We start from the raw sequence: 23865 nt of genomic DNA, 5'->3' as shown, positions 1-23865 counted from the left end.
AAGTATTTAAATTAAGCCAATCAAGTACAAAATTGATTAATCAATAGTATAAAATTATCTGGGCAAAACTGAGAAATCTATATAGATGGGAATATTCGACGGAAGATTAAAAACGAGTATTTATTGGTGCATAACCGGTTGACAACAATGATTCCCGGCAACACTATTTTCATACCCTAGGGAAAAGGATATTATAAATTAAGAAAATGTTTTTCATTCCAGGATGTGTAGGTATCAGCATCGAGATATATATGTAAGAGATACTAATAATATACATGAATATGTCTAAAACATGTGAGAAAATTTCTTTATTAATTACGTTCTAAAAACAGTTTGTAAAACAGGATCTTCATATTAAATTAACGAAATAGGGTATTCAAAGGCCTATACACGCATCATGTCTTCAAATACCAGAAACATTGCGACTATTTTTATTGTTGAACTATTTTTTGTTAATGCCTTGTTTTAACCAAAGTACAATAAAAGCAAGGAATAAAAACTAGCCAATCTTGAAGAAAATTTATTCATCAATGGCCTAAAATGATGTGGGCAGAACTAAGGGTTCTATCTACCTAGTAATATTCGACGGAATATCAAAATCGAAAATATTGTTACGATTCCTTGACGGAGAACAATTAACCTTTTATAAGCCAAGGGGGTATTTAAATTTTTAACCAAAACTGATGAAAATTTAATCATTTTAGCACAGTTCAGGTGAAAGTTAGCGTTGTTATTTTTAATTTCAGATGAAAGATGGCCTGAATCTACAAGAAGAATTTACAATCGTTAATATTTTCTGCCATTTACCTGAAGAAGGTGAACTATTTAAATAGAGGGGGCTTAAGTGGGCTAAATTCGTTTTTTCATGTTGGAGAACAAAAACAGCAATCGCCGTAGCAATAAAATAAGTCAAGTATTTACAACAAACAGATCAAGTAGAAAATTGATTCATTTATTAGATAAAATTATGGGGGCAGGACTGAGAGATCTACGTAGCTAGTAATAGTCGACGGAATATCAAAAACGAGGAATAGTACAATAGAACTTGAATCCGTCAGTATATCTATGGTATATTTTGGTATATTTCTGATGGTCGGACATTATATTTTAACAATAAATCCGCGGCACACTTTTTGTTTAGCTTCCGAATAAATATATTATATTATTAAGTGAAATGGAGGCTATTTTAAATACGCAGTTTCAGGAGCTGGAAGATATCATCGGGGAAATATTAAAAGTAAAAAAGAGCGTAAGTGTTAACAAGCTGCAAAGTCGTTGGTTCCTTATTTTCATTATTTTTGTATGCAGGGGCAGAACTCAGACACATTGCGAACTGCGGCGGCATTGAAATTTGTTGCATTAAAGCATGCAAATCGAGAAGTTAAACAGAAAATAAAGTCTGGACGGGATAACTTACACTTGGAAAAATGTAAAGTGGACATAAGTCGGTTGCAATTGCAAAATCTTCTGTACGAAGTGAGCCACTTGAAAAAGGACATCGTGCGTTGCGAGAAATTCCAGAGTGGTGACTCCAAGTTTGTCCTGCTCTCAGACACTGAGTATTTTACCAAGTTGCCGGGACTTGAAGATAGTAAAGTGAAACCAGAATCGGAGCACTACAAGCATTTGCAGCGCTTAGAGTGTGAACTGCGTTTAAGGAAAGACCTGGATAAACAGAAAAGCTCATTGAAGAACTCAAAAAAGGAGCTGCAACAAGAAAATCTTAAACAACATAATAGGTACGTTTCATTCGTGCCAGCTCTACGCACACTAAAGAGTGCTACGAAACCGCTGCATGATGCACTGCAGCTTTCTCTTGATGTTGAATGGAAGCTTAGTGCTGTGGTCAAATATCTGCCCAAGCCTCTTTATATATTATTTATCAACCTGCAATGCCTTCAACGTGCGAGCGATGAGCCATCATTCAACGTTGAAGTGGTAGGATATGAAAGTGAAGCTCAGATGCAGGAGTTGACAAACCTAAAGCAAAACCCAAAAGCAAGGCGCGACTACTCTGAAAGGGACATTGAATTGTCGGGAAAACCTGAGGAATATCCTTTGAACAAAGAATTAAGTCCTCATCCTCTGCACATTCGCATCACGGTAAGATTAAACCGATACATACGACTATAGAAAAATACCTTAACGTTTGAACGGTCTCTAGCTTGGCTCTGCTGGCTCGATTCAACTGGTGTTGATTATTCGCTATTTCGAACAAATTAAATGTGCGACAGCATGGCCCCAATTGAGCATTTCCAATAATACAAACCATCAAGGGTAAGTTTTAGCGAGTGAATTGCTTTAGCAGCAACTGTTTTTAACATTTTCATGTTTTTAGGGATACTAATTTCGTTCAGCATCTCCTTCGGCATTTGTTTCCAAACGATTTGGGTAATGAAATACCTATACCTGGCATTCAATACGATGTAAGACAAGACATATATATATGTATGAATCATAAAATTATATATTTGCCTTAGTTACAGAATAAGGATCTGACACCAGAGGAATGCATACAATATCTGGAGTCTAAGGACTTTGGTAAAGCATACTGTTGGTTACAAAGTATATGCTCTATACCAACAGTCAACAGCTCGATGTTGTATAAGCATGAGCTGAACTTGAATAAAAGCATGCGGGAGACCATAGCTCGCATTACACGGCGCTGGAACTCTTGGTTAAATCTAAGTCAGCAAATACGTGGTCTGACTAACAAGGACATCGATTTGTACGCACTAAAAGAAAATGTCTATCCTGCGGCCTTGTCTTGCAGCCTGGTGCAGTGGACGGCGATCACTCTTGAGGAATTCCTAGCCCAAAATTCAGACGTACTAAAAATTTCTCCGGATGATAAGGGCATAACATACAATTCCTATCGTGCTGTGATTGTTCGTGGCTCTGCCAAAATGGAGTGTTTCATTCGAATACCGAGTAATTATCCATTGGAAATGCCACTCTGGATATTGAGTGTGCATTGGAACGGTCGCCGTACATCGCAGAATAATGCAGCTATCAAGGTTAGCTTGTTCAGACTTCCGTACGTTATATATAAGCTTATTTTGATACCATTTTGTAGATGATGGAGTACTGGACCAATTCATTGCAACCCCAACAGCTGGAAGCAAATTATCGTATTCTGTACGCTCAGCTTTTCCGAACTATTTATAGTTTTGACATCTTTCTGGAGACAGAAGGCTCAATGCAGGCGACTATAGAATACACCAAGGAAAAGCCTTATATAAGTGCATTTGCAAAACGATGCCGATTGCGTCCATATAAATACATAAAAAAGGGTTCCGTACACGCATTCAAACAATAAGGATCTAAATAAAAATATAAGAATATGGTTTTGTAAAAAAAAAATCAAAAGCAGTTACTAAACATCTTCACAGTTGCTGTTTATTATGTAAAATAATGCAATAAATAAGTAACATTTAAATATAGCTACAGTTTTATTGACAGCTTAGTTTCTGAGATGCTGTCGCTGCCAGGGACTCGGTTGGCAGGGTGATTGCAGAGACATTTTCAACAGACTCTCGACTCTCATCCGGCATAACTTTGTCAACAACGTGTTTTTCTATTAGACCGCTTTCTCCCAAGTAGCATATGGAAAATCCATCATACCATGCCTCCTGATCCTTCAGTACTTCCTTCAATTGCCACACCTTGTATTTCCAGAACTGGAACATCACCTTCAGGCCGGATATTCCCCTCACGCGCCACCTTATGCGCACGGTGTAGTCGTCGGGATGCTTTGTAATTTTAAGAACCTCAAACTTAACGTAGGCGTACTTTAGGTGACCGACAGTTCGAAGAATGGCAATTTGCTTAACAAAGTGGTATAGACCGACTGTGTGCTTGCCGGTAATATTGTTCTGAAATATAAGGTTTGGGCTGTATATGGAATAGTTCAGCGGTTCAACAAAGAGTTTGGGAAGCGTGGTTCGCAGAACTTCGTAGGCTCGCTCCAGATCTTCAGGCTTTCGAACATTTTTCTTCTCTTTGGCGGATGTTTGTACATTACTGTTTTCGTGAAGACTTCGTTTCGGTTGCATTATGTTACTACCTTCACATTTTAGCCAATTGTAGTTATATGATCCAGTGCAAGGAGAGTATAATCGCATTGTGGAAGCCCACACCTGTTCTTTGGAGCCCCACAAGCTTATCAAATTACACTTTCTCATTGAAAAAATTCCAAAATTTCGCATCATTTTGACAAGGACCATTGACGAATTTACCGGACTCTGGTAACTGTATTTCCCGTAATATGTTAAATGTTTCTTCCTTTTAAGCGTCACTCTGCCGTTCAAATATCACGTTCAAATTCTTCATCTGGTTTTACTCAGTGTTTAAATTGTGGTTTTTTTAATATTTTTTAGACGTGCTCGTGTTGTAACCAAGTTTATTTGGAATCGAAAAATCATATGGTCATATGTATATCGATATAAATATTTTGTACAATAAAAGTGTGAGGTGATGTGATAGTTTTTTTTGGGATATCTCAACGGAACTTTCTGAACTCAGAGACAGTTTACACTATTTTCCTGTAGTTTCAGTGATCCAACGTCGTTAGAATCATAGTTGGATAATGGAAATAAGTATCCATATTTGTATGTGATATTTCCCGTATGCGACTATACTTCAAGACCACTCTAGTCTAAATTATTGTCGCACCAGTCGAAAAGCTATTGAACTGTTTGTGCCAAAACGTGCCACTCAGTTGTGGTAGAGTAATACAGTATACTGTATGGTTAGTGGTAATACCTTACAAAAATAGATCCAAAGAAAATTCATGTCGACCAGGAATACCTAGATTTTTCATTCAAAACTTGAATTTATATTCTGAACGATTTAGCTTAGCAGCCCTTGAACGAAAAGAACTTGGTTCTTTGAATGCTCCATCCCTCATATGCACTTCAAAGTGGATTTGGAATTTAAATAATATTGGAAATATAAAGTTAGAAGAGCTGAACAAAAATTACAAGCCGCGAAATGCTACGAATGCTGCAAAAAAGGACCAGTATGGTAAAGCTCTTGGTTCCCAGACCCCGGCTAAACACGACTATTGCGCAAACCACAACAAAGGTAAGTAAATGGTTACTCTGTACATCGACGGTTATGTATTGTATATTATATTATATTTCTTCCATTAAAACCAATGTCTTGAAGGAAATACCAACGATTAAACAGGTTAGCATTTCCAAAAGCGAGAAAACTGTGGGAAGATGGTTTCTAGGAGTCAGCGGAATGGTTTTTGTTGCGGTTGGCCTTGGTAATGATATTCTCTTAACTAATTTGCCGGCAAATGCTGAACATGATTGCCCTTCTTTGCCTGCAGGTGGTGTAACGAGATTAACAGAGTCTGGCCTTTCTATGGTTACATGGAAGCTGACTGGAGAACGCATGCCAAGATCTCAAGAGGAATGGGCTCAAGAATTCAGCAAGTATCAACAATATCCGGAATATAAACTGCAAGTGTTAAATGCATTCAATTCACCTATTACATAAAGGTGTTAATGCTTCAATCATTTCTTTGTAGGAAAAATGCAAGCATGACTGTTGAAGAGTTCAAATTTATATACCTCATGGAGTACATACACAGAATGTGGGGTCGCGCCATTGGTGGATTTTTCCTTGTCCCAGCAGCATATTTCTGGAAAAAAGGTTATTTCTGTCCAAAAACCAAGAACAGTGTTCTGCTGCTGGGGACTCTGATTGGTCTCCAAGGGTTAATGGGATGGTACATGGTTAAATCTGGATTGGAGAACAGATTCGAAGACCAGAATGATGTGCCGCGCGTCTCTCAATACAGATTGGCCTCCCACCTAGCGGCAGCATTTGTTTTGTATGCCCTTTCACTATCACAAGCAATGTCGAAGCTATTCCCCTCGGAGCCATTCGTGGTGAAAGCAAAGAAAGCATTTAATATCAAAGGACTGTCACACATGACAAAGGGAATGGTGTTTCTAACTGCCATCTCCGGCGCTTTTGTGGCCGGACTTGACGCCGGATTAGTTTACAACTCATTCCCAAAAATGGGGGACAGCTGGATCCCTGATGACATGTGGCAGTTTAAGCCCATCCAAAGGAATATAACGGAAAATCCAACAACGGTTCAGTTTAACCACCGCATCCTGGGCATCACCACAGTTTCCCTAGCTACAGCCTTATGGCTAGTCACGAGGCGCATGCAGTTACCCAAGCGAGCAAATTGGGCAATCAACGCTGTGTTCGCCATGGCGTGGACACAAGCTACCCTGGGCGTTACGACACTATTGAACTACGTGCCAGTACCTTTAGCGACGGCTCATCAGTCTGGCTCGCTGGTCCTTCTTAGCTTTGCGCTTTGGTTATCACACGAGATCCGGTTCCTCAAGTATTTGCCCAAGTAAATCTCTAATGAACTGGATAAGTGTAGCATTTGATAAATGTGTAATAAAGTTTTCCTAAATGGTGGGCTGTAGCTACAATAACTGAGATTTTAAACGTTTGCAGATAGGAAGCATCTCCGTCCCTGTAAACTATCCATTTAGATGATAAAGATGTCAAGCCGAGTCACAAAAGAGTAGTTCGTCTTTTTAAATGAAATAAATGCAGTCGCTGGATTAAAAAAAAAAGAATATTCAAGGTTAATAGCAACAATCATTTAATTCATCCTTATTCAATATTCATTTTTACACTCTTTTTCTCATCATTCATCTGATTGTACTCAATATTATTGGTATTGAGACAAGAAGCAACGTTTTTGACATGTGCCGTATGCTCGATGCTGGACTGGTTTGAGCTGGAAACATGATTGTACACTGCCAGGGCTTGCGCCACAAATCCGTTTACATCTGCGGCGTTAGACGGCAATATCATAGTATTATTTGTTTTAGCCAGTTGCTTAAACGCTCCAATGTATTGCTCGGCTAGAGTGAGGGAAGCAGCATTCTTTCCATCCTAGAATAAGAGATCGTTTAATGAAAAGACAGTTGCCAATAACCATTGATAATCTATTTTTGTTAGCAATAAGATATGGAACTCATAATGGAAATGGAAAGTGATAAAGAATTTCATTAAAATTTGCGATACAGTTTTTGATATTTTAGAATTTTGGACTTTATCGTATGTTGGAGAAAAGGTTAAGTGCTGATCGTGGCGCCTGAGGCTGCTTTCGTTCGGTAAATACATTCCAGAAGCGAAGAGTCTCGTCACCGCCGCCCGTTACTATGGACTTGCCGTCTGGGCTTACAGCTAGGTATATTACACGGCGGTTATGACCCGACAGGTTAACAACTTGCTTCAGGGATGGATAGCGCCATACCACAATCTGTGGTTGTCCGAACCCATGAGTGGTAACAAGTTCAGATGAATTTCGCGACCATGCCAAATTACTGATCTGTGATCCGGTATCAACAGATTGTACCATCTGACCGCTAATCACGTTCCAGAAACGAAGGCAACGATCGGCGGTACCTCCGCCACTAGCCAAGAGTCCGGACTTGTGAGGAGACCAGCCCAGTGCCTTCACGGCCGCATTATGAGCGGTAAACTTATAAAGTGGTTCAGGACTTTGAGCCGTCCATATCAGCAAACGATTGTCATTACCTCCACTAGCCAGATACTCCCAAGTCGGAGACCATTGCAAGCCACAAACCTCCTGACTGTGTCCCTGCAAGCAGCTGGTGATAGTATTGGTGCGGATATCTCGCTGCAAAATACTGCGATCACGGGAGCCGCTCGCCAAGCTGTTACCTCGCCAGTCCAATGCGGTAACACGGGATATATGTCCGCTTAGACTAGAAATCTGCTTCTCGCGGTTGACATCCCAAATGGCTACGGAGCCATGATTTGTGCCAACAGCTAGCTCCTTTCCTCCGCTGTGCCATTTCACAGCTGTTATCAAATTGTCTTCGTCGCTAAGGTCACAAAGGCGTGTTACCTGGGAGTCTACTGCACTCCAAAGATAAAGAGAACATCCAAGGCCAACACCGAGTATGTCCTTCGACGACCAATCCAGGGCGTTTAAATAAAAGTCGTCCTGTAGCTCAGGGGCGTCAAGAACCTTATACGGCAGTCGAGTTATCCGGCGGACTGCACTAGTTGGACTGCAAAGTAGCCTACGACTGGCTTCGCTAATCCTTGAGAATGGGTGACGCGCGGTCTTATTCGGTGGAGTGTAATTTCCATATCCGAAAACGCGTATGTTTTCCTTTTCTGTGAAATCACCCGTATCCAAAAGAATGTTTTTACTGCGCTTGCATTCATCAATTGAGGAAACTTCAGAGTCCAGCAATTCATTTCGCAGCAGACATGCATATGGGGAATTGTGTAACTGTTCCGCAATAACCGGGTTCGGATCAGCCGTCAAATGATAGTTTCGTTCCCAGTTATTCCTGGCGCGTGAAGGAATGCAGCGTAAGTCCGAGTGCTCTCGCCCACTGGCTTCCGGTATCCCCAATCCCTGAAGCAGTCGTTTTTCATACTCCGGTTGGAACATTGCTTAATTTTAAGTATCGTGTTTCTGCGTTTTGTTAAGTTGTTAAGTTTTGTTTTGTGAATGTCTACTTTTCCCTTGTATACTTAGTTTTGTAAAGAGAGTGTTTTACTTACAATGTGCGCCAGAGACTTTGCTATGGCCTGCAGGCTACGAGCTCTTGCATCCGCTACGGCAATAATGGCAGCAGCTTCCCCGCTAGCTTTGTTTATATGCTCCTGCCGTTCAGCCTCTGAAAAAAACCAACAAATTAGGTTAGTTGTAAGTTACCGTGCGTATACATATATATTCTACCGGATGCCAGTATTCTCGACTTTCTTTTGCCTTCAGCAATATTAATTTCGGCTTCACGAACGCCTTCCGACTCCAATATAGCCGCTCTTTTCCTTCTTTCCGCTTCGACTTGCATTTGCATTGCTTCATGGACTCTTGTTGGTAGCTTGTTGGCAGATAAATTGTAAAATAAGATCGTATTTTTGTTGATGCTCATTCTAGTACTTACTCGTATATCTCGAATTTCGTAACGCAGACAAGCAATACCCCACGCTTCGCTTGCCTTGTTGATGGAATCAACAATGCTAACGTTTAGTGATTCCCTTTCTCGAAACACCTTGTCCAATGACATTTTTCCCAGCTCGGACCTCATTGTGGTTTGGGCGAGTTGTGTTATAGCAAACTCCGGATCTTCCACACCGTAAGACGCTTAAAAATGATATAACATGGTAAACACCAACACATCCAACCCACACACATGCAAATCGATGTATAACGAACCTCTGTATGGATCAATGATCCGCAAGTAAAGCACTCCATCAATATCAAGAGTGACATTGTCAGATGTAATAGCACTCTGTTTCGGAACATCTATCGCAATTTCCTTCAGGCTCTGCACATACTTGATTTTGTCCGCGATTGGAACCAAAACATTGAGGCCGGGGTCAAGAATTCTATGAAATCTACCCATACGTTCCACTACCCACGCCTTATTAATTATATTTACGATTGGAATAAGCCAGCATAAGTATTATCCAACATTAGAACATACCTCTTGTTGTGGTACGAACATTACAACGGTGTTCATGGGAGTCGATGTCTTTCCGCGGAACTGCGTGGTGACCCATGAGCCGGCAAGCAGGAAATCTTGCTGTAGAGTGTTAGCACATAAATACAAAATACAACATTTGGTTTGGCAGCAATGCAACAGACCTGGGGCATTAATCTTCGCGTAGATAAGAGAAATCTGGACATTTTTAAATAATGTGCTGATTTTGATATAAAAAAACTAAGAAGAAAACAATATATTAGTGTGACCGCGGATTCGGTGTGACCCTCAGAAATATACCGGAATATACCTTTTAATTTTCTAAATATACCGATGAAACGAATGATAAGATTCGATTCGGCAGGTATTCAAAATTTCATTTTTATACTCTATACTCCACTTTTACACTGATGGCTCAAAGCTAGACGGCCCCGTGGGTGTCGGAGTCTACTGTAACGAGTTAAAAATCAGACACTGCTTCAGGCTCCCGGATCACAGTAGTGTGTTCCAAGCGGAGGTTGTGGCCATCAAGGATGCCATTTCTATTGTCTCCAAACCACTCCTAGACACTCACTATTGTGCGTCTTCTCATGCAGCTATTAAAGCTTTAGGCTCAATATCGTCGAATTCAGCGACTGTAAACGAATGCCGCAGGTCTCTGCATGAGACCGCAGAGCAGTTAGATTTCTTCCTTTAATGGGTCCCCTGACGTAGGGACATCTAGGGGAATAATGCAGGCGACGAGCTAGCCAGGCAGGACACTACCATTCCTCTCTTATCAGAGAGTGAGCAAGTAGCGAAATGTTTGAGCAAAAGGCAAACGGGAGGTGGCAGGTACCGCCGTAAATAGTTGGCTCAAACCAGATCGCGGGCTTCAGATAATCGGTAGAGTAAACTTTAAATATCAGCAACTTTCGAATAAATTTTGGCGCAATGCAGCTAATGGCGTATCTCTTCATACTGGGTAAGAAAAGGAATCGGGCGATCGGATTCGGATGACCCTTGGGATTCCTCGAACAGCATTCATTTGGTTGGGGAAAACAACTGACTGTTCGACCCGACCTTCTTTGTGATGACTGGAGTGTCGCAATCAAAATTTTACCTTCTGGCTTTGCTCGAAGTAAGAAGCTGTCACTGCCACTGTTTCTGCACTCACTCAGAACCAACTAGATTCTCGATCTCAATTACTGCTCAATCTTCCCCTAGTTAGAAAATGCCTGGCGCAGCTAATGGACCGGAACATAGTTCAGAATGAGATGATGCAACTGATTGGATTCAGTCTTCGCGACGAGGTGGGGGTCAGACCACCAATTATCTGAAGCGAAAGTTAAAGCGGATTACTGTACGCGGACTGTACCCGGTTAACCCCTCTTCCTCCGTGGCAGAGATACGTGGACACAGTTGATGTTATCCTCACGGATATTCAGGGTCGAGTAATGTTCCGTTCAATGGGGTATCTGGACTTCTACGCCAGCTGCGGACCCCAGCTGTATGGAGGAGAACCCAACGATCCCGGGAGCTGCAACCTTTAGAGAGCTTCCCGCTTTTATGCGGAGTTTATTAGCTCTACCATAGGTTTCTGGGGTTGCCAGTGCTCCAGTTGGTTGAAGACTCTGTTCTACCAGTGCCCCGCAGTACCTGATGGAATCGTTTTATGTTAAGTCAGCCAACGACACGCCCTATGCCCTGTGAAAAATTGAGAACGTGGACAGAAGCAGGTATCTCGCCAAGTTTCGTCTGAATCCCGAGTCCAATAACTCGACAACGACCAGCTGAACCCCAGCTGCTGGAAGCCTTCCTCGAGTTGGAGGCTCCGAGAACCGTCTGAAGAGAGATGTGGATGATCTCGAGAAGCAACTGGTCTGGAAGGATCAAGCAGAAGACGTACCTTTGTCATAGGATCATTTGTGATTACTTAAGCTAACTCGGATAATTTTATCTTAATATTTAAGCTAATTAATAACTTAATAATAATTTATTTAAATTAAATACTACAATCTATTGTCGTTTTATTTTTATTTCACGGTGTCCGTGTCGAATATGGATGGCTTTCTGATGGCGTAGAAACAATATAATGGATATTACGGCGTCTTTTAGTCTGCATTTTTCATTTTTATTAGTTTTAATTCCGTCATCCTTGGTAACGAAATAAGCCTTGAAGAATTCCTTGCAAATCCGTGTGTGGCCGGGCTTGCTCAAATCGCTGCTTGCCAGCCATCCAATCTGTCTGTCCGTCTTCATGAGCGCCTAGATCTCAAAGACTATAAGAGACTAATACAGATCCCTATGATATCACACTGTTAAAAGTTTTGTTTTAAAATTTCGCCAGGCCCCCCTCCGGCCCCACGAAGGACGCAAAATCTGATGCATCCACAGTTTCAAAGATACGAGAGAAACAAAAACAAAATCAGAATCATAGAGAATAGCCATATCTATCAGATTTTCGAATCTGGATCAGATCGGGAATTTCTTATAGCCAGAACATACATATGAAGCAACAGCATCCACGTGATTACTAATTTTCTCTCTCTCTCTCTCTCTCTCTCTCGCACACACACACATACACCTCGTTCAGTGTGCGTGATCCGGCGGAAGGGAGCGAGTTAAACGGCAAGTGCTAGTATGAGAAAAAAAAAGACAGATTAAAACAAATAATGAAGAACGGAAACAGGTCAAATCTAATATATACAAATTTGCCAAATGTTCAACCGATTTGTATGAAACTTGTTTGCCAAAAAATTAGTTTGTCCCTTTTATCGAACGTTCCCGACGTGTAGAATGGAATGGTATTCCAAAAGATATTTTTAAGAATTTGATTCAGAGCATTCCAGACCATATTAAAAAAGTAATATATAATAACGGTCTATGGACACACCAATGGTATTTAGTTTCTTTTTAACTTAAGGCGTCGATTTAAGGAAAAAAATATAAAGTCTCTAAATAAATATATGTATGGGAGAGAGAAAGACAGAAAAAAGTATAAAAAAAAGATGGATACAAATTTGAATTAATAGACAAAACGATGGAAAGATAAATGAAACTCGCCTCTATCACTTAAACTGTATAACATATAAAAACAAATTCCTATGAAATCCATGTTGTTTTTGAAAATAGCTCAACATAATTGTATAAATTGAATAACAATCAAAAATAATAACAATATAATAATAACTGGAAATAACATAATTTCCAGGCATGCCAATATTCTATAGAATTATAAGCTTTTTGTATACTTGAGATAGACTTATTTATATGTATATTTCTTTACAACATATTCAAATGTAAACACCTAACGCACCTTTTAAGCCAACTAATTCATTGGAAAGCCATATCACTTGATTTTAACTATGACCTTTTTACGAGTTTAATTCAAGAGTCTGAGACTGGAACACTAACTCGACAAAACTCAACTAACAAACAAAATACAAGACTGGCTGTAAAGGCAACTCAAACTATACTTAAATGAAAACTAAATATAATAAAAATGAGCATATGGTTTGAATGCACGTATGTTTGCTAAAATCTTGACACCACTACTGTTCTGTTTGTTGGAGTATTTACCACAAATTATTTGAAATATGGTGCTAGTGACGCATTAAGAGCATAAAGGAAACCGCACAACTAAGCTGTTAATAGTGGGTGCGTTTACATGGGGCTCCTAGCGGTCGGAAGCTATCGTTACTTTGGGTGTTTCCCTCACCCTGCTTTAATCTGCGGACACAACACAGTATAAAACGAACACCGGACTGACTGAATCGCACAGTCTTTCTTCACACTCCAAGGAGTATTGTTTCATCATATGAAGTTTCGTCGGACTAGGTCTTTAATTGATAATATGAATCTGCTCGTTGTGTTGTTGGTTGTAACAACGGTTTTAAACTTTATAAGAGCAGCCCCCAGCGTGGTACGTATTTTAAAGGTTAAACTATTATAGTAGAAAAATATATATTAGTTAGCCTTAGTATGTACTCGCTCAAGCGTGAGGCATATGGACAAGGAAAGTTTTTTTTTTCGGCCGAAAAGATAGGTATGAAATAATCTTTAAAACTGCTTAAATTATTTATTTCAGGATCTAAGTAATGACGAATTGATGGATGGGAAATATCTCTGTGAAGGTAAGGGAAATGCGTATTATATTATACTTAGCTCTGACTGTCTGATATTTCCATATGTACATATTGTACATATATGTACATACAACAACTTACATTGATATACAAAATCTATAATTTCTTTTGATTTACATATTTAAATATTACTTCATCCTAATAAATGTATTTGATTTTATTTGAAATGGCCAGACTGTTAATATGTAATTAATTATTTTTGGATTATTTATTGTTTCGGCCAGATCGTTCAACATCAAAGCAATTTGGTAACGGGAACGGCGAAAGTTTTCGTCCGATCAGCCTCATAAGCGATGACATTTCAACCAATTCACCTTTTATAAATGAATTTTACAACAGTTTCTTAAGAAGCATCTTGCTTACAAAAAATAAGAACATTGAAACTCTGTCTGACAGGATGTCGCGAGCAATGTCTAAGCGTAATTTAGATAGCATTGGTGGAGGACATCTAATCAAGAGGAGTGATAGTAGCAGGCTTCTAAGCGCCTAATATTTTCTAGCAATGCCTACCATATTTATCATGCTGACCGCACCATCGATCATAGCCCCGTAATATGTATATACTTTGAGCGTAAAGTGTAAATAACGCAAAAAATATACTTATTTGATGTGTACATATCAAAGGATCTAGCTACTATTTGTTAATAAATTATTGCATTTATATGTACTGTTTTATTTTTAAGCAGTAAAAAAAAGAATATTGATTTATTTCCTGCATTATATAAATACATGTATAATCATTTAAATTATTGTAACAAGAATACGTTTACTGTAATATTCACATATTTTAGATTCCAAAGCATGTATCAGTATATATGTATATCTCGTAAAAAGAAACGAAACACATGGCTCGTGCCAAGTTCTTTACTGTACAATTATTCTTCTAACAGAACATTTCTTAACTCTTGAAAATATTTTTAATACATATTTTCTCTTTTGTAAGCCGGATCAAAAAAATATGATGGACCTTTTATCGTAAGGTAAGATTGTAAGACCACTATTTTGTCTCGCCCTTAGACTTTAATCCAGCCAAAAAAAGGTTTAGTATATGTATGTACATACATATGTATTTTCATTTCTACATATAAAAGAGTAACATATGCATAGTAGTAACTGTCTAACAGACTTATCAAATATTAAAGATTAAACTGCTGTTATCAGGTCTTATCCGTATGCTATCGAAAAAAATGCAGTATACGTACTACATATGTACATATATAGATAACAGATCCGTACATGTGAAACCTGCTATCTTCAAAGGTCTGAAAGCTAAAATACAACTTATTGATTTCTGTGAGTTTTTGACTGTGCTTCGTAATTCTTTTAACAGTTGAGAAAAAAACATCAAAAACTACATAGGCACAGTGTAACGTTTAAACAAGCGGTGATCAAAATTTGTTAATACATGTACTGTTATTGCAGGTTAATCGCCACCACGAACGGACAAACGGTCGTCTGCTATGAGTGTACCCAGTCGGATTTTAAAACCAAGTACAACATTAAGTCTTGTGCGGAGCGATTAGCACCAGGGAAGGTAGTGAGTAGCCACCATAGGGAGGCAGTGCCATACCTTATTAGAATGGATCCCATCTATAACAAGGACAGCACCTGGGCCAGCAAACTCAAAAGGAACTTCGATGAAATTGACAAGGCTTCGGCCAGCTTCAGCATACTGAACCAACTTGTCTAGTCTAGTGATATCATTTTAGGCGCTTGTAAATGCTCACGGCTACGAACGAATGCACGAATAGATACAGATACTCCAATTATGCTTCATGTCAAGGGATTATAGCCAAATAAACGAAATGCACCTATTATAAATAAAACGAATATGATTGTTATTAACATGTTTATTTATTATTCTTTTAATGTTGAGTTTTGTGAAAGGTCATACCAGATCTAAATGCAGCGAATTTTTTTTTCTTTTAATCAAGGGACTATTTAAATACAAATTACATTTGATAATTATATTTAAAACAGTAAGTCATTAATATTTTTATTTACTTGCATTACGGCGATGGGGGATAACCTATAACAATTCATATTGACGAAGGTGCATCCTTTGAATAATGTCTCTGCAATCATTAAACACTCGTTTAATGTTTTCTGTGTCAACGGCGCATGTGAAATGTGGATAGCAGTAGTGTTTACCATCTCCACTAGCGGTAGATATACGCTATTAAAGCAAAACAAAAATATGAACGATTAGTTGTTGTGTACCAATATGTAAGGCTTTTCTGGGCTGACTTACTAGAAACTCGTCTCGTATGAAATATTTTGCTCGTATTACTTCTGGGTCGTCATTTGATTCCATTATTGCGTCACCTATGTCGACAACACATTTTAAAAAAAGACAATATCATATTATCCATTAAAGAAATTCTATCAACATGTGAATGAGCTTAAAAGTAAACTGCAAAGATAAAAGACACTACAATCCTCATAGGCAATAGACCAGCTGCTCTACGATCAGAATATGGTGCATATTACGTATATTATTGCAATAATTTGGAACTAAATGGTTATTTCTTTTTGTTGATTGATTTATTTGTTTGATGACAAATATTGAAGTGTTATATTGATGCGGGGTTAGATTAGGTCATACTTACTTGGCGTTTGGTATTTGTTAAACTCGGAGAAATATTCCGACAATTTACTTTTTCCAGCCTTAATTTTCTCTGCTAACAAATCTTGCTTATTTAAAAATAGTATAATAGAAATCGTGCGAAGCCATCTAAAATAACAATGTTATTATAATCAAATTTTAATTGTGATCGAGTCGAATTAGTTTACCTGTTATTCCAAATACTCTTGAACAAATCCAATGATTCTCGAAGCCGATTTTGGGTGGGATCTTCACGCAAAACCATGTTATAACTTGAGCACGCTGTTACGAATATAATAGCAGTTACATCATTGAAACATTGAATCCACTTCCTACGCTCGTCTCGCTGTCCTCCTACATCAAACATGCTGTAGACACGTAACATTCCAGTTAAGAATCAAATTATATGAATTCAAAGACATTTGTATTTGTACTCACTGAAAATTAACTTTGTCCACCTGAAATCTTGTCTCGAATATTCCAGAAGTCAAAACACGGCATCGAAGAATATCTTGCTCATTTGGGGTATAGTTTGGATTCTTAATTGTGCTAACACGATCCAGAAAGCTTAAATATAAAATATCATGCATAAATATGGTTGCCAGAATAAAGTTTTTGCCACAAGCATCCAGCGTACTGGAACTAAGCGTTCTCGAACGCACAACACTTATGAATTAATATTATCTGTCGTAATTATTAGAGCACAAATTACAGTAAAAATTGGTTGTTAATTGTAGTTTGCCAGCTATACTACTTAAACATCCAAGTAAGATATTTCCGAAGCCTACTTAGTTTGGTTTGTCAAGCGATATGTGTTGTTTAGAAATTTAAAGTTAATCCATACTTTTAATCCAATGTATACTTTTAATCTTCAGTGTTTGTGGCACTTGCAGGAAAGACACACAGTAAAACTATCAGAATATTTTCAGTTCATGTGTATTGTTTAACAAAAATTTGGTATTGCAGATACATACATATGTACAAATGTATTTATGTATGATCATCAAATTTCAACTAAATCGGTTAGCACACTGATTTTAAGAAGTGGCATGACACATTGATTTTCTAATCCGACATTTTCAGTATATTTGATTTGTTATTAACATTTGTAAATTAAGTTCTATACTTACTATTTCGCACAGTCAATTAATTGATACTCATTTGATCTCTCATAGGTTTGAAGAACGCCCTTGTCTTTCCATAGTTCTTCGGTATGCTCATAAAATTCAGGAGGATAATTAAAGTCCGGACCTGCAAAAAACAAAACAGATTGAAAGTTACAGCCGATTTTTAAAAAAGTTACAAAAATATGATTCTTATTTGAATACAATAAAACCCAAAAACGAGTAAATTCGAATATAATTGAAGTTTGTAGAATGCTAATCAGATGGTATCTTACTAGATGCATAATCCTGAATATATTCCACTCTGGGTTCATTTTCTTTCTTTTCTAAAGCTACAGGTGGATTAAGAGTACTCATGGCTCCTGTAATAGTCTGTAAGAAAAAGAATTGATATTGTTTGCATCGGTAAGTACTCGTAGACAATGAAAATCCTTTTGTACCAAAACAAGACTACAATATTTTCAATGCTGAATAATTGCTTGTAGAAAACATTGCATTGGGTTAGCACTTACCAAGATAGCGTCTCGAATATTTTTTTTAATATCATCAATTTTCTGTTTTTTCTCCGTTTCAGAAAATCCGTCGACATGCAATATTCGCATTTGCTTGACTATAGTTGATTTACCAGACTCACCGGCACCCAACAGGAGTAGCCTATGTGTGGCCCTATAGAGCTGTTTATCTTTCTGCAACTGTCTAGATATTGCATCGCTCCGGCGCTTTTGACTTTTAGAATCCTCCGAGTTCACATCGGACTGCTTCGAGGTGGGGGACCCAAAGCAACCCATTGCAGCCCAGGGAGTCCACCAACACGTCGCTCGATTTTCCTGGTTAGCGTCGGGTGACTCGGCACCCCTTGTATTTTCTCCGTTCTGCTCCAGTATAGCTGAGTTTTCGAGTCAATACACAATTTTCCTATGTATCGTTCACTTCTCCAATCTCAGTAACACCACCGGTCCGGTCCGCTCACAGCTTCGATAGATAAGCGCCGAAAGCTGAATTTAGGAATTATAAATAAAAATAAATTCAATTAGTTTCAGCAGACCTAATATAAATAAATACTATTGGTAAGAGAGTATATTACAAAATTTAGCTATTACTGGGACTGAGCGGGCATTCAACAATATTTGCACAGCTCCATCTAACATCTAAATGAATGTTCTTTTCATTTGAATATTTCAACAAAAAGTTTATTTATTATGTACTTATACATATGTATGTGTGTACATAGGTATATATGCAGGTGTGTATAAACGAAACTGCGACACTACTGCCCACGAATTTATAATGTGAGTCACGGATTGATTGTCCGTAGCTCAAGCAGAGCTTTAATGTTCCCGAAAATTATGCTGCTGGTTTGCTTGTACACCCGAAATCTATTAAAAATTACAATAATTCACTCGAATACATCAGAGCCCAGCACCCCCACCCAGCAGTAGCAGGACGAATCGTATACATCAGGGCAGTGTAACAGGTGAAGCAGAGGGCGGGTGAAATTTTTGCGCATACAAAGGTGCAGGTACGCATGTACATAGAGATACCAACATAATTTCATCTGCAGGCCCGTAAGGCAGCTAATACATACACATGTATGTACGATGAATATATTTTTGTATACACATTCAGTGGGCGAATTTTTTTTTTACCGAAATATATGTATGTAAATGGGCAAAAATTTGATTAACATTTTACTTTAAATATGAATATCTGTACTTAATATATGCACGCATAGGCATGTACGAGTATGCGTAGAAGTGTTTAATCTATTAATTATTGGTGTCCACCCAAAATACATACTTCAACCGAAAGTCGAGAATATTTAATTGTAAATAAATGTGCATAAATTCATCGGGATCTAAGCGGGTACATATATATGTACATATATTAGACAGATATGTGTACACATCGTTGTGTATCTACTCATATATACATATGTGCGGATGTATGTGTTTGGATATATATGCATATAGACACAAGTTCTCGGTTTGCATGTGTGAATGGATGTACATAAAAAAATGTATGTACATATATCTCTATATGTATATATTGCCCAGAATATTTGCCATTTCTTTGACACTTTTGGAAACTATATTATACCCATCTGATAGTGTTTTGAATTCATGCGCGAACGATTTTTCACTGATTTCGGGTCTAAGGATGAAAGGAACTTAAGTCGGACCTCGGCCAGCGAATCACATCATTGCGCGATTTTATTGTCACAGGCATATATTTGCATGTACAGTACACAAAATGTTCCCTATGTTTGACAATGGTTTTATTGTTTACCGTTACCGAACATTTTTATTCATGGGAGCAACTTGGGTGGTTGAGCAAAAGCAAAGGTGCACACACGATATCGGAGCAACTTTCGGAGGTGCAGAAAAAGATACTTTGATCACACTTGCCGCGTTATGAGCGGACTTTCAATGGCCAAACATTTTCCACCTGCCCTGGATTGCAATGCATGAAATTGTCACTCTAGAAATTCATTTTAATACCACCTAAACTCACTTTTTTTATATTTTTTATTTTATGTATTCAACCTAGGGATGGGATCAGTGTGACCCCAGTTGATATCGGATCTATCGATAGTGGTATTTTGGTATATTTCTTTTTCATTCTTCATTCAAACGTAAACATCCTTATTTCGTTTCTTTTCAATGTATGCCCAGCTCATATTTGTATGTATGAGTGAGCGAGTTAGTAAGAACAAAGTAGAAAACAAAATGTAAGTTCAAGAAATTTTGAATTTTCTTATCGATTATTTTTTTGCATTTGATCGATTTCAGAATCAGAAATATACAGGAAAATACCGTCTTATTTTAAAAATATACTGTAAATATACCGACGAATTCAAGTTTTATTATACATATTCCTCGTTTTTGATATTCCGTCGACTATTACTAGCTACGTAGATCTCTCAGTCCTGCCCCCATAATTTTATCTAATAAATGAATCAATTTTCTACTTGATCTGTTTGTTGTAAATACTTGACTTATTTTATTGCTACGGCGATTGCTGTTTTTGTTCTCCAACATGAAAAAACGAATTTAGCCCACTTAAGCCCCCTCTATTTAAATAGTTCACCTTCTTCAGGTAAATGGTAGAAAATATTAACGATTATAAATTTTGTCTTGTAGATTCTGAAATTAAAAATAACAACGCTAACTTTAATTATTTTTGGTGGAAAATTGAAATACCCCCTTGGCTTATAATAGATTCGAAACACTTTTTTCGATTTTGATATTCCGTCGAATATTACAAGCTATATTGAGTTTTAAGCTTTGCCCACTTAGCTTTATCCCATCGATGATTACAATTTCTACAAAATTAGCTTCTTTTAATTACTTTTATGTATTGTATTTGGACTAAAAAACGGTTTACAAGTTAATGTTGCCCGCAATTTTATCTGTAAGAGCACAATGAAATAGCCTTAAAACAGAGACTAAATTTTTTTGCCTGGGATAACAAATCTACAATTCTATAATATCCTTTCCAACATGTTTTGCATTTATTTTTTGACCATTTTCATTGACCGAAAGCAAAAATCGCGTCGTTCCGTTTGAGCCGCTTCGTAGTTTGGCGGTCTATTTAAAAAAAAACAATGTTTTTATGGCTATATTATATGAGGAGTACATCAAATAAATATTTAAACTAACTTATCAGTACCGTACCAATTGTAATAGTAGTTAAAGTGACCAACATGCTGAATAGCATGATGGCAGGAAACGGCCGCGGCAGAATATCCGGATGCCCAATAATTGGGCATATTCGATATCCAAGTACAGTAATTTAAGTACATAATATTAAGTATGGAATGAGTCTCATTGTGGTCAACCGTGTGAAAAAGGTCCTTACCCGATTCAAGTTCTGTTATCGATACTGCGCGCCAAATATAAATTTTTTGAATGTGAACGACAAGGATTTAAATGTTGTCAACCAAGCCATTACCGATTCAAAAAATTCATAAATTTTGATATTCCGTCCGATATTACTAGCTATCTAGATCTCTCAGCCCTGCCAGATCATTTTATCCAATTTACAAACCTATTTTCTAAGTGACTGATTTATTTTAAATACGTGCATTTATTGGACTTTTCCTAAAAAAGGTTTTAGCGAAAAAGGTCAAGCAAAAAAAAACATAAGAAAGTAATCGTTTCTATTGCTCAATTTATATATTCCCAGCCCTGCTCACATAGTTTTAACCTTTTGATGAATACATTTACATACATACAATAATATTTATATTATTTTGACTAAAATAAGGTTTAAATAAAAAATATCAACAAAAAAACAGTCGCAATGTGATCATGTCAATGTTGAAGACTTGTTGCTTTCAACCATAGTATGGCCGTTTGTATACCCTATTCCGTTCATCTAATATGAAGATATGTACGTTTTAAAACGTAATTGATATTTCTTTGACGCTTCGACGTGATTCGTCATTCATCGGTTGCCAGCCCACCCCAGACTCGAATGATTTTCTGAGCGGGCGAGTTTCTGAGTTTCATTTTAAGGCCATACAAAATATTCCATAAAGAGAAAGCACTATCGAGAAATTACATTTCACAGTCAGCGACAACCCCAAACTAACTTTATTCTAATTTAAAGTCTGTCGTCAAAACATAAATTTAAAAACTTTAATTATTATTCAAGTACAAAATTATATGTTTTTTGAAACATATTTTAAATGTTTTATCCTCCACCGATTACAAAACTTTCACGTGGTTTGAAACTGGTACCGGAAAAAGCCCACGGCTTACTTAAAGTAACTTTTGATCAAATTCTCCAGCTTAACTGTGTCCACTGCAAACTTTCGAATGCCCTCCGAAAGTTTATCAGTTGCCATCGCATCTTCATTGAGTAACCAGCGAAATTTACTCTCGTCCACGGAAATCTTTTCGATGTCCTGTACCTTTGCATTGTCCACCGACAAATATGTTGTCACCGAATCTATCTCGTTCTCTAGTTCCTTCAGCAGCGACGGGCTAATAGTCAGCAAATCACATCCAGCCAATGCTTTGATTTCGCCCACATTCCGGAATGAAGCACCCATAACCAGGGTTTCGTAATCGTACTTCTTATAGTAATTGTAGATTTTCGTAACCGAAACCACACCTGGGTCCTTTAAGGCCTCGAATTTCTTGTTATCTGTGTTGGCCACATACCAATCCAATATCCGGCCCACAAAAGGGGAGATTAAAGTGACTTTGGCCTCCGCGCACGCCACTGCCTGTGCGAATGAGAACAGAAGGGTCAGATTGCAGTGAACACCATGCTCGTTTTCCAAAATCTCGGCCGCCTTGATTCCTTCCCAAGTGGATGCCAACTTTATCAGAATTCGGTCCTTGTCTATGCCAAGGGATTTGTACAGCTTGATCAGCTTCAAAGCCTTCTCCACACTGTTCTTTGTGTCGAATGACAGTCGGGCGTCTATTTCGGTAGACACCCTTCCTGGAACAACCTTCAGAATCTCGGATCCAAACAGCACGCACAAATAGTCCATTGCCTCAGAAACTTGATCATTCAACGAACTGATGATAGACAGAGGAATTTAGTGAAATCAAAGCATAAGCAATAAAGTATTCAATTATACCCTTTTTGGCTCTTTCCATAATCCACTGCCTTCTGTACCAAGGGCTGGTATCGCTCCATGGACGACGCCGACAAAATAAGAGAAGGATTTGTCGTGGCATCCGTTGGCTTGTAGATATTGATGGCTAAAAATAAAATATAATGTTTAGAAGAAACATATTATTGCACTTTTCGGACTGCCGCTGTAGAACGACCCTGTAAACCAGTTTGAGCAACTGGCCGACATCATTTTACATGAACAAATCCTTGATTTTTATTGCCAAACCAAAGCCTCTTAAACACATATACATTTTTTTCAAATGAAACCTTATCAGTACAGCGGTCAAATTTCCAACACACGTATGCACATAAGGTCAAACTAAAGTCAGGTTGAATTCTGACTGTCACTTTTATTTGATCTTCACAAAAGAAGATAACAAAAACTCGAATACATACATATTTATGACTATCATTGAACCTGAACAGCATACATACATACATACATTTACCTTAGAAAGCATGTTTCAGCTTTTGTATGTGTGTGTGTGTGTATATTCCAGATCAAACTTAGCTTTAAATTAACTTCTTTTTAACAAAACACAACTTATATATGAACCTTATATATGTACCTTCAAAGTCGCCGGTGTCAGCCACTATTGTGGTCACTTGTTTAAGTTGTTGTAGAACCGACATCTTTAGCTTTTTCGACGTGCGATCGCTTCCCATTCCAAAAAAATATAAAAAAATAAAAAAATTAAATTTATTAACAATGCCTGCTGCTGTTAGACCCTCAGAAATATACCAAAATATACCGGCTTAATTGGAAATATACCAAAAATATACTGACGAATTCAAGTTCTATTTTACATATTCCTCGTTTTCTTTCTTCCGTTGAATATTACTAGCTATATAGA

The 23865-nt window shown here is 37.8% G+C and overlaps 8 protein-coding genes across 13 annotated transcripts; 3 read left to right on the top strand and 5 right to left on the bottom strand.

Annotated features, from left to right (window-relative positions):
• The first annotated feature begins 1149 nt into the window (after positions 1-1149).
• On the top strand, positions 1150-3439 carry LOC6590498 (THO complex subunit 5). 2 transcript variants are annotated; one of them, XM_026985138.1, is made up of 6 exons: positions 1150-1249; positions 1309-2103; positions 2165-2277; positions 2339-2426; positions 2487-3017; positions 3077-3439. In XM_026985138.1, exons 1-6 carry the CDS (start codon positions 1175-1177, stop codon positions 3317-3319), a joined length of 1845 nt encoding a protein of 614 aa, XP_026840939.1. In that variant the 5' UTR covers positions 1150-1174; the 3' UTR covers positions 3320-3439. The 2 variants fall into 2 exon arrangements, with proteins under 2 accessions (XP_026840939.1, XP_002015647.1); XM_002015611.2 differs by having other exon boundaries at positions 2481-3017.
• Positions 3374-4340, bottom strand: LOC6590497 (uncharacterized protein C6orf136 homolog). The gene has a single exon (XM_002015610.2). It carries the CDS (start codon positions 4224-4226, stop codon positions 3453-3455), a length of 774 nt encoding a protein of 257 aa, XP_002015646.2. The 5' UTR covers positions 4227-4340; the 3' UTR covers positions 3374-3452.
• A 619-nt stretch (positions 4341-4959) lies between these two features.
• LOC6590496 (cytochrome c oxidase assembly protein COX15 homolog) lies at positions 4960-6601 on the top strand. Of its 2 annotated transcripts, XM_026985892.1 has the most exons (5): positions 4960-5085; positions 5170-5272; positions 5339-5471; positions 5540-6432; positions 6496-6601. In XM_026985892.1, the coding sequence occupies exons 1-4, from the start codon at positions 4993-4995 to the stop codon at positions 6390-6392; spliced, it is 1182 nt and encodes a 393-aa protein (XP_026841693.1). In that variant the 5' UTR covers positions 4960-4992; the 3' UTR covers positions 6393-6432; positions 6496-6601. The 2 variants fall into 2 exon arrangements, with proteins under 2 accessions (XP_026841693.1, XP_026841692.1); XM_026985891.1 differs by having other exon boundaries at positions 5540-6554.
• Positions 6602-6622: 21 nt separating this feature from the next.
• Positions 6623-9757, bottom strand: LOC6590495 (stomatin-like protein 2, mitochondrial). Its single transcript, XM_026985893.1, has 7 exons — positions 9686-9757; positions 9525-9623; positions 9254-9461; positions 8982-9181; positions 8774-8918; positions 8596-8711; positions 6623-6942 (listed from the first exon to the last, which is right to left on the bottom strand). The coding sequence occupies exons 1-7, from the start codon at positions 9725-9727 to the stop codon at positions 6658-6660; spliced, it is 1095 nt and encodes a 364-aa protein (XP_026841694.1). The 5' UTR covers positions 9728-9757; the 3' UTR covers positions 6623-6657.
• LOC113565123 (fizzy-related protein homolog) lies at positions 6982-8531 on the bottom strand. The gene has a single exon (XM_026985890.1). It carries the CDS (start codon positions 8480-8482, stop codon positions 7103-7105), a length of 1380 nt encoding a protein of 459 aa, XP_026841691.1. The 5' UTR covers positions 8483-8531; the 3' UTR covers positions 6982-7102.
• A 3577-nt stretch (positions 9758-13334) lies between the features above and the next one.
• On the top strand, positions 13335-15489 carry LOC6590493. 2 transcript variants are annotated; one of them, XM_002015606.2, is made up of 4 exons: positions 13340-13425; positions 13591-13636; positions 14592-14628; positions 15071-15489. In XM_002015606.2, the coding sequence occupies exons 1-4, from the start codon at positions 13357-13359 to the stop codon at positions 15336-15338; spliced, it is 420 nt and encodes a 139-aa protein (XP_002015642.1). In that variant the 5' UTR covers positions 13340-13356; the 3' UTR covers positions 15339-15489. The 2 variants fall into 2 exon arrangements, with proteins under 2 accessions (XP_026842076.1, XP_002015642.1); XM_026986275.1 differs by lacking the exons at positions 14592-14628; positions 15071-15489 and adding an exon at positions 13873-14271 and having other exon boundaries at positions 13335-13425.
• Positions 15484-19797, bottom strand: LOC6590492 (guanine nucleotide-binding protein G(s) subunit alpha). Of its 3 annotated transcripts, none has more exons than XM_026986273.1 (9): positions 19664-19797; positions 17890-18372; positions 17653-17749; positions 17384-17504; positions 16692-16820; positions 16442-16621; positions 16258-16382; positions 15900-15982; positions 15484-15824 (listed from the first exon to the last, which is right to left on the bottom strand). In XM_026986273.1, exons 2-9 carry the CDS (start codon positions 18163-18165, stop codon positions 15678-15680), a joined length of 1158 nt encoding a protein of 385 aa, XP_026842074.1. In that variant the 5' UTR covers positions 18166-18372; positions 19664-19797; the 3' UTR covers positions 15484-15677. The 3 variants fall into 3 exon arrangements, with proteins under 3 accessions (XP_026842074.1, XP_026842075.1, XP_002015641.1); XM_026986274.1 differs by having other exon boundaries at positions 19670-19797; XM_002015605.2 differs by having other exon boundaries at positions 15900-15973; positions 19664-19796.
• Positions 19798-22003: 2206 nt separating this feature from the next.
• Positions 22004-23708, bottom strand: LOC6589965 (probable transaldolase). Its single transcript, XM_002015604.2, has 3 exons — positions 23581-23708; positions 22974-23097; positions 22004-22911 (listed from the first exon to the last, which is right to left on the bottom strand). Exons 1-3 carry the CDS (start codon positions 23675-23677, stop codon positions 22137-22139), a joined length of 996 nt encoding a protein of 331 aa, XP_002015640.2. The 5' UTR covers positions 23678-23708; the 3' UTR covers positions 22004-22136.
• Positions 23709-23865: the final 157 nt, after the last annotated feature.

This window comes from Drosophila persimilis, unplaced genomic scaffold (genome assembly GCF_003286085.1).
Source record: "Drosophila persimilis strain 14011-0111.01,24,50 unplaced genomic scaffold, DperRS2 tig00000002-arrow-pilon, whole genome shotgun sequence".
NCBI lineage: Eukaryota > Metazoa > Arthropoda > Insecta > Diptera > Drosophilidae > Drosophila > Drosophila persimilis.
Note: the sequence above shows the minus strand (reverse complement) of the source record. Positions and strands in the feature narration are given on the sequence as shown.

What these genes read in the sequence shown, in the direction of transcription:
- LOC6590496 (XM_026985892.1), top strand. Translation starts at nt 4,993, where the DNA reads ATGCTACGAATGCTGCAAAAAAGGACCAGTATGGTAAAGCTCTTGGTT. An exon ending in TTGCGCAAACCACAACAAAG is followed by an intron (nt 5,086 to 5,169) that starts GTAAGTAAATGG and finishes AATGTCTTGAAG; the next exon opens with GAAATACCAACGATTAAACA. An exon ending in TTTTGTTGCGGTTGGCCTTG is followed by an intron (nt 5,273 to 5,338) that starts GTAATGATATTC and finishes CTTTGCCTGCAG; the next exon opens with GTGGTGTAACGAGATTAACA.
- LOC6590493 (XM_002015606.2), top strand. Translation starts at nt 13,357, where the DNA reads ATGAATCTGCTCGTTGTGTTGTTGGTTGTAACAACGGTTTTAAACTTT. An exon ending in TAAGAGCAGCCCCCAGCGTG is followed by an intron (nt 13,426 to 13,590) that starts GTACGTATTTTA and finishes TATTTATTTCAG; the next exon opens with GATCTAAGTAATGACGAATT. An exon ending in TGGGAAATATCTCTGTGAAG is followed by an intron (nt 13,637 to 14,591) that starts GTAAGGGAAATG and finishes CTCTTTTGTAAG; the next exon opens with CCGGATCAAAAAAATATGAT.
- LOC6590495 (XM_026985893.1), bottom strand. Translation starts at nt 9,727, where the DNA reads ATGTCCAGATTTCTCTTATCTACGCGAAGATTAATGCCCCAG. An exon ending in GATCATTGATCCATACAGAG is followed by an intron (nt 9,182 to 9,253) that starts GTTCGTTATACA and finishes ATCATTTTTAAG; the next exon opens with CGTCTTACGGTGTGGAAGAT. An exon ending in ACGAAATTCGAGATATACGA is followed by an intron (nt 8,919 to 8,981) that starts GTAAGTACTAGA and finishes TCTGCCAACAAG; the next exon opens with CTACCAACAAGAGTCCATGA.
- LOC6590497 (XM_002015610.2), bottom strand. Translation starts at nt 4,226, where the DNA reads ATGGTCCTTGTCAAAATGATGCGAAATTTTGGAATTTTTTCAATGAGA.
- LOC6590498 (XM_002015611.2), top strand. Translation starts at nt 1,175, where the DNA reads ATGGAGGCTATTTTAAATACGCAGTTTCAGGAGCTGGAAGATATCATC. An exon ending in AATAATACAAACCATCAAGG is followed by an intron (nt 2,278 to 2,338) that starts GTAAGTTTTAGC and finishes TCATGTTTTTAG; the next exon opens with GGATACTAATTTCGTTCAGC. An exon ending in AGAATAATGCAGCTATCAAG is followed by an intron (nt 3,018 to 3,076) that starts GTTAGCTTGTTC and finishes ACCATTTTGTAG; the next exon opens with ATGATGGAGTACTGGACCAA.
- LOC6589965 (XM_002015604.2), bottom strand. Translation starts at nt 23,677, where the DNA reads ATGGGAAGCGATCGCACGTCGAAAAAGCTAAAGATGTCGGTTCTACAA. An exon ending in TGACACCGGCGACTTTGAAG is followed by an intron (nt 23,098 to 23,580) that starts GTACATATATAA and finishes TTTTATTTTTAG; the next exon opens with CCATCAATATCTACAAGCCA. An exon ending in TATGGAAAGAGCCAAAAAGG is followed by an intron (nt 22,912 to 22,973) that starts GTATAATTGAAT and finishes GTCTATCATCAG; the next exon opens with TTCGTTGAATGATCAAGTTT.
- LOC6590492 (XM_026986273.1), bottom strand. Translation starts at nt 18,165, where the DNA reads ATGGGTTGCTTTGGGTCCCCCACCTCGAAGCAGTCCGATGTGAACTCG. An exon ending in GTGGACAAAGTTAATTTTCA is followed by an intron (nt 16,622 to 16,691) that starts GTGAGTACAAAT and finishes ACGTGTCTACAG; the next exon opens with CATGTTTGATGTAGGAGGAC. An exon ending in TCATACGAGACGAGTTTCTA is followed by an intron (nt 15,825 to 15,899) that starts GTAAGTCAGCCC and finishes TTGCTTTAATAG; the next exon opens with CGTATATCTACCGCTAGTGG.
- LOC113565123 (XM_026985890.1), bottom strand. Translation starts at nt 8,482, where the DNA reads ATGTTCCAACCGGAGTATGAAAAACGACTGCTTCAGGGATTGGGGATA.